The 7,628-nt window shown below is 36.4% G+C and overlaps 1 protein-coding gene across 1 annotated transcript; it reads right to left on the bottom strand.

The window, feature by feature from the left end:
• Positions 1–1,486: 1,486 nt before the first annotated feature.
• LOC133038182 (uncharacterized) lies at positions 1,487–4,122 on the bottom strand. Its single transcript, XM_061116265.1, has 2 exons — positions 3,004–4,122; positions 1,487–2,788 (listed from the first exon to the last, which is right to left on the bottom strand). Exons 1-2 carry the CDS (start codon positions 4,120–4,122, stop codon positions 1,487–1,489), a joined length of 2,421 nt encoding a protein of 806 aa, XP_060972248.1.
• Between the last annotated feature and the right edge of the window lie 3,506 nt (positions 4,123–7,628).

The raw sequence follows: 7,628 nt of genomic DNA, 5'->3' as shown, positions 1-7,628 counted from the left end.
CTGCTTCTGAAGTTTCTTTTACTGCTTCTGGACCTAGGTAGCGTCTTTCTCCTACTTCATCCCAATGAAGCGGTGATCTACATTTTCGTCCATACAACATCTCATATGGCGCCATTTTGATTGTGGCTTGATAGCTATTATTGTAGGAGAACTCCATTAGAGGTAAATATTTACTCCACGAGCCAGTGAAGTCCAGTGCACACGCTCGAAGCATATCCTCGAGTATTTGGATGGTGCGTTCAGATTGTCCATCTGTTTGGGGATGAAATGCTGTACTTAATTTCAATCGCGTCCCCATTGCCTTATGTAGACTCTCCCAGAACTTGGAGGTGAATACTGAACCTCTATCAGAGACTATCGTCTTTGGAACTCCATGCAACCTCAATATCTCCTGTACGTACAAGTCAGCGTACTGCTCTGCGTTGTAAGTAGACTTTACTGGAACAAAGTGTGCTGACTTTGTGAGTCTATCTATAATTACCCAAATTGAGTCGTGTTGCTTGGTTGTTCGGGGTAGTCCTGTCACAAAATCCATGGCTATATCTTCCCACTTCCATTCAGGGATTTCCAGGGGTTGCAACATTCCTGCTGGTCTCTGATGTTCAGCCTTAACTTGTTGACATGTGAGGCATCTAGCTACAAATTCAGCTACATCCTTCTTCATCCCTGGCCACCAATACAAGGTTTTTAAGTCATTGTACATTTTGGTTGACCCTGGATGCATTAAGTATGGTGTAGTGTGTGCTTCCATCATGATCTTTCTTTTAAGCTCTACGTCATTGGCTACACACACTCTTCCCTTATACCTCAGCATGCTGTCTATACCTTCAGAGAAATCCTTTGCCTCCTTCTCTGGCAAGCCTGCTCTCTTCTTTTGTAAGAACTCATCAAGAATCTGTGCATCTTTAAGTTCTTGTAGCAGCATTGAGACAATGGTTAGGTTGGCTAGTTTTGGAGTAATGATCTCTATACCACTTCTTTGGAGTTCTTGTTGCAGTGGCCTTTCTATTTTCGCCAGTATTGCCAAGCTGGCATAACTGCATCTACTTAGCGCGTCTGCTACTACATTAGCCTTCCCCGGGTGGTAGTGGATTTCACAATCATAGTCCTTAACAAGCTGTAGCCATCGCCTCTGCCTCATGTTGAGTTCCTTTTGCGTAAAGAAGTACTTAAGGCTCTTGTGGTCTGTATAAATTTCACATTTCTCCCCATAGAGATAGTGCCTCCATATTATTAGCGCAAAAACTACTGCTGCCAACTCTAGATCGTGTGTTGGGTACCTCTTTTCATACTCCTTAAGTTGTCTTGAGGCATACGCTACTACTTTGTCATTTTGCATCAGCACGCATCCCAGCCCTTGTTTTGATGCATCGCAGTACACCACAAACTTATCCTTGTTATTGGGAACACATAATACAGGTGTTGTTATTAGTTTATCCTTAATTGTTTGGAAGCTACCCTCAAACTTTTCTGACCAGACAAACTTCTACGTCTTTCGAGTTAAGTTGGTTAGAGGAGTTGCGATCTTGGAAAATCCTTCAACAAAGCGTCTATAGTAACCAGCGAGACCCAAGAAGCTTCTTACTTCACTTGCAGTCTTAGGTGTTGGCCAGCTCTTGACCGCTTCAATCTTTGTAGGATCCACCTCGACTCCATCTTTGGAAACTATATGGCCTAGGAATGCCACCTTCTCTAACCAGAATTCACATTTCTTGAATTTGGCATATAATTGGTTCTCCTTAAGTCGGTTTAGAGTCATCCTTAGGTGTTCCTCATGTTCCTCCATAGTTTTGGAGTAGATAAGAATGTCATCAATGAATACAACAACAAACTTATCTAGGTACTCCTTGAACACCCTATTCATCATATCCATGAAGGCTGTTGGGGCATTAGTTAGTCCGAAAGACATTACCAAAAACTCATAGTGTCCATATCGTGTTCTCAATGCTGTCTTGGGTATGTCTTCCTTCCGGACCTTCAGCTGGTGATACCCAGATCTTAGATCTATCTTTGAGAACACAGCCGAGCCTTGCAATTGATCAAAGAGATCGTCAATCCTTGGTAGAGGGTACTTATTCCTGATGGTCACCTTGTTGAGCTCACGGTAGTCCACACACATCCTCATACTTCCATCTTTCTTCTTGATGAAGAGTATCGGCGCACCCCAAGGTGAGTAACTCGGTCTAATGAACCCTTTGTCTAAGAGCTCCTGTATTTGTATTTTAAGCTCTTTTAACTCATTAGGTGCCATTCTGTATGGAACCTTTGAAATTGGATTAGTCACTGGGGTTAATTCAATGACGAACTCCACCTCTCTATCTGGAGGTAGTCCTAGTAGATCTTCTGGAAAGACCTCCGGAAATTCACAGACTATGTGCACATTCTCCACATTTAGTTGCCTCTCTATTGCTCGATCCACTATGCTGACCAAGAATGCCAGACACCCCGCCTTCATTAGCTGACTAGCTTTTAGGGAAGAGATTAATGGAGTCCTAAGGGCCAGCTTGTCGCCCTTGAAAATAAACCGATCCCCAGCCTTTGTTTCAAAAACGACCAGTTTCTTTCGGCAATTGATTGTTGCGCCGTGACTAGATAGCCAATCCATCCCAAGTATAACATCATATATCTTCATTTCCAGCTCTATTAGGTCGCCCATGAGTTCTTTGCTTTCGATTATTATAGGTACATCTCGCATTCTTCTTGTTGATAGCATGGTTTCTGCTGAGGGTAATTCTGTCACAATACCACATCTAAGTAGGTCGCATGGCTTATCAATACTATCAATACCCTAGTAGCCATATAAGAATGAGTAGCTCCAGAATCAAAGAGAACATTACATGGAAATTCGTAAATAGAAACCTGACCTGAGACAACAGTGTTGCTTGTGGCCGCTTCTCCTCTGGTGAGAGCAAACACTCGAGCAGGAGCGGCTTAGTTCTCCTTCTTTTGTCCCTTTGGGCAATTTTTCTTTAGATGGCCTAGCTGCCCGCAATTGTAGCACACCCCTGACTTCATCTTACACTCCCGAAGATGTTTCCTATTGCATGTGGGGCAAATTGGGAATTCTACATAGGACCTTTTCACCCCATTGTTGTTATTTTGGACCACTGCTTTCCCCTTTTTATCACGATCATTACCGTGATTTCCCTCGTGTTTTCTCTTATTCTCTTGATTTCCTTCATTGTTTCTTCGGGCTTCCCACTTAGACGCATTCTCCTTCTTTATATCATTTTCGAGCAACTCAGCTTCGAGAGCTTTTTCTAACACCTCAGCATAAACTGTGTTGGTCCCCACCATGATTTTCACATCTTTTTTAATCATGGGGTTCATCCCCTTGAAGAACCTTTTGACCCGAAGGGCCTCGGTTGGTACGATCTCTTGTGCAAACTTTGCCAGACGGTCAAATTGCCTAGCATACTCCGTGACAGTGAAATTGTTCTGCCTCAGATTCATAAACTCATCTTCTTTTGCAGCCAGTATAGCGGCACTGCAGTACTTCCTGTTGAACACATCAACAAAGTCCAACCAGGTCATAGTTGTTATGTTGCGACTCTGTCTTACTACTTCCCACCAGATCCGTGCATCCTTTTTAAGTAGGCTGGCAGCACAGGATACTCTTTCCCTATCATTGAGGTCCATATATTCCAATATGGACTCCACTGAGCGCAACCATTCCTCAGCTTCAAGTGAGTCCAAGCTCCCATTGAATATTGGTGGTTGTTGTTTCCTGAATCGCTCGTACACAGGTTTAAAACGCTGTATTGGTTCTGGATTCAATGCAGCTGGTTGAAGAGCTAGGTTTTTAACGAGTGGATTTTGATTCTTGCGTAACTCCTCATTCTGAGCTCGTAGCCTTGCAATTTCTTGAGTTAGCTCCTCACGTATACGAGCGTTTTCTCGGAGTATCTCAGCTTGAGCATTGGGAGGTGCTTGTTGTTGTTCGAGTGCTACTTCATCTACCGGTGCTACCGATGCTCCTTGTCTACCTCCCCTACCACTTTGGCCTCCACGTCGACCTCCGCGTCGACCATCAGCTCGGCCTACGCCCCTTGCGGGTGCTGGAGCTACATCCACGTGGATGTTTGTATTGCCGTTGATTCGAACTGATCTTCTTGGAGACATTATTTCCTAATGTTCCTTGTTTGTTTCTAAGAATCTTTAAAAGAAGATAAACTTAAATAAGATATCACTATTTTCAAAAAAATGGCCATACTTACATAACTAGTTCACCAATAATTTCTATTTATTCAAAGATAAAATAAATAATCACATAAAATAATAAGACATACATTTTTTTTTCCTTATATGGTTACTTAAAGAAAAATTTCTATGATTTTTTTTTCAAGAGTCATATGGTTCTATCTAACATCAAGTTCTAAAATTTCACGCAAAATTTTTATTTTAAACTAACTTGAAGTATATTTATATGTATTAAAAAAATTATTTCATATGGGTAGTACCTAAACTTGGATATTAGTACTAAGGTTTTTTTTTTTTTAAGTAAAATGCAAATTTAGAAATTACAAAAAAAAATATACATAAAATGCAAGCATATATAATGGACTTACTTGGTGGCAAGTGGAAACTTTTTGGCTGATGTGTGTAACTCGTGAGAACGTTCTGGACCGATATAACTGTGGCTCTGATACCAAATTGTAACGCCTGTACTTTTATAAAAATATTAATTTTATTTACAAGTGTAAAACGCGGAAAAATCATAATGTCGCATTTTTATTTAATACTTGAAAATATTCACAACTGGCCAGTTTTCGTACAAAAGACATAATAAATAATCACTAAAATAATTGCGACATAAACTTAATAGCATAAATAAATAACTAGAGCGCCCTAAACTGCACGCAGTTATATGGCCCTCAGCGAGTTCACACACACAAGCGTCCAAAGTTCCACTCGCCACCGGCATTCTATACTTTCAGTTACTTTGGTCTGCACATGGTAATTTAATAAGGGTGAGCTACTAAACTCAGTAAGGAAATGTGTGTCAAGTAGTCACATAAATAAAAGTAAATCCTAACTAAAATGCACATGCACATATTTAGACAGATAGCAAAACATAAACTTAATTATATCACTAGTCACTAATAACTAGGTTCTAAGCTAAATCACATAATAATGATTACGCCCGAGTCTGACTTTGGCAAATAAACTCGAGCTATTAGACTAAATGGCGGAGGGCTGGGTTCAGTAAAATCGTATCCACTACTAAATGGCCCCATATCTACCATATAGACCCAACAGTGAAGTATTTAACCATTTTCTTCTCGGTCAAACCATGTCACATAAACTATAATCTATCTAATTTAAATAATGTCAAACAACTATACATTATTTAAATAACATAACAATCATACCTAAATAATGTGAATCTTATAAACACACTATTTACATACATAATTAAATAACATGAATCTTATAAACACATTATTTAAATATATACATTTAGCAATGGCCATGCTCTAATACTGTATACATTAAATAAATTGAATCTTATAAACACACTATTTACATATTATATTTAAATAAATGTTATACAGTACATTAAATAACAAACAATAAAGAGTCAGGCAGAAGACCTTAGTTAACTTCTCTTTTACTATTCCCACTCTTCCTATGAATGTTATTACATACAGAAAACTTATGTTTTTCTACTTAATTTCCTTACCTCGAATACTGTAAACATAAATAACATGAATCTTATAAACATATTATATTTAAATAAATGTTATACAGTACATTAAATAACAAACAATAAAGAGTCAGGCAGAAGACCTTAGTTAACTTCTCTTTTACTATTCCCACTCTTCCTATGAATGTTATTACATACAGAAAACTTATGTTTTTCTACTTAATTTCCTTACCTCGAATGTGGAGTCCTAGTCTTCATTGCAATGAAAGTGACCCTTGAGAATTAATTGTCTGATGAAAAACATAAATTTCATACTGATTAATTAGAACACATTATAGGGATATATATATACATATATACATATATATATATATATATGAAACCTTAAATTTGAATTTAGAAACCCAAAATTATAAAATGATATACCTTAGCTTCCAATAAGATCTAGTTGAACACTAAAACTTGAACGTAAAATGATGGTAATGGTGATGTCGATAAAATGAAGGAGATATATATATATGTATATATATATATATATATTTATGAGAGGATGATGGGGATAATAGTGTATAGTTTTGAAACTTGGAAAAAATAACGATAACAATGAGGACGATCTTGGAGATTGTGTTGGCTATGGCACACCGCAAGAAAACCTTGGTATGAAAGAATAGATAGTGAAAATGGTATTTTCGATGTATAAATCTATATTATGAACTTGGTTTAGGGGAGTGCTGAAGAGTGTATAGGGTTATGAGAGCTTATAGCAGAAGACGAGAGAGAGTATGGGCTTTTCGTGTGTGAGTAAATAGGAAAATAATGGCACTTATTTATAGCCTAAGAAGTAACCACACTCACCTAAATTACAGCACTTAGTTAACTATGATTAACCATTTTTAAATTAATAAATAATGAAGTAAATAGATACACAATTCAAAATGCCAAACTCCACTTATTAGTCGGCCAACTTGTATAATCAGATTTGAAATCACTCATATACTAAGCGAAACACAACAAATCATGGAGTCAAGTCATATTTCTTGTGTAACAAAATCATTGAAGCTTACACGTGTACATTATAAAATTTAGACTATAATTAATCTTGACTATTCCTAAGTCATACGTTCAAGACTTCATTTGAAATGCTTTACCATATAATTAGTTGAGTTACATCATCTACTCCTAAAATAAACACGTTGAAATTAATGAAATTATCTCCTCATCGCCAATTCTTACCTTATGCCACATATTATAATATAACTAAATAATATCATTTAATAATTAAAATAACTCCAAATTTTTCTAAGTGTAATCCATAAAGTGCCTAATTCAAAATCTATAATTATTAATGAAAGTCCAATAATACTTTCATTCTACTAATACTCAATTTTTTTTCTTTTGTTATTTTAAAGACTAATAAAAATAATTCTCTATTCAAGAAGCTAACTTATTTTCTGCAATGACTATTTCCACATCGAGATTTTCAGATAACGTAGTAATAAAAATATTTTTGGTTATTACAATTGGAGGGATTGAATTAATTTTTAAAATTGAATTAGTGTGGGATATAATTGATTTAATATATATATGTATGTATAATTTAGTATCTAAGTAACTTGTTACTATTTTTTCTAACTAGTAAGTAATGAAATAATTAATTTTACAATTTCGTTGTATTTCTTTATATTGTAGGTTTAGCATAATTTTGTGTTGATTGCATTTAAGCTTGCATATATAGGTATATACTTTAACTAACTTTTTCTTATTATATAATTAATTATCAATGCATTTTATTTGAGTTTGAATATCTTAAATATTCAAACGTTGTGAAGTAGGTTCTGCGAATACATGTACTGCGGTCGAATGGGTGGATAAATTTTGTATTGTTTAGGTTATTTTGTTTGTTTTGTATTATTATATTTGTTTTGTTTGTTATTTTAGACACTTTGAAATTTTTTGGGAACGTCCAATGACAGTCGTTATG

Source organism: Cannabis sativa, chromosome 5 (assembly GCF_029168945.1).
Source record: "Cannabis sativa cultivar Pink pepper isolate KNU-18-1 chromosome 5, ASM2916894v1, whole genome shotgun sequence".
NCBI classification, from domain to species: Eukaryota; Viridiplantae; Streptophyta; class Magnoliopsida; order Rosales; family Cannabaceae; genus Cannabis; species Cannabis sativa.
Note: the sequence above shows the minus strand (reverse complement) of the source record. Positions and strands in the feature narration are given on the sequence as shown.

Bases quoted from the DNA above. Each gene is read 5' to 3' on its own strand.
- LOC133038182 (XM_061116265.1), bottom strand. From the start codon at position 4,122: ATGTCTCCAAGAAGATCAGTTCGAATCAACGGCAATACAAACATCCAC. The intron at 2,789-3,003 runs GTGTGCTACAAT...TATGGCTACTAG, and splicing joins AGTGTAAGATGAAGTCAGGG to GGTATTGATAGTATTGATAA.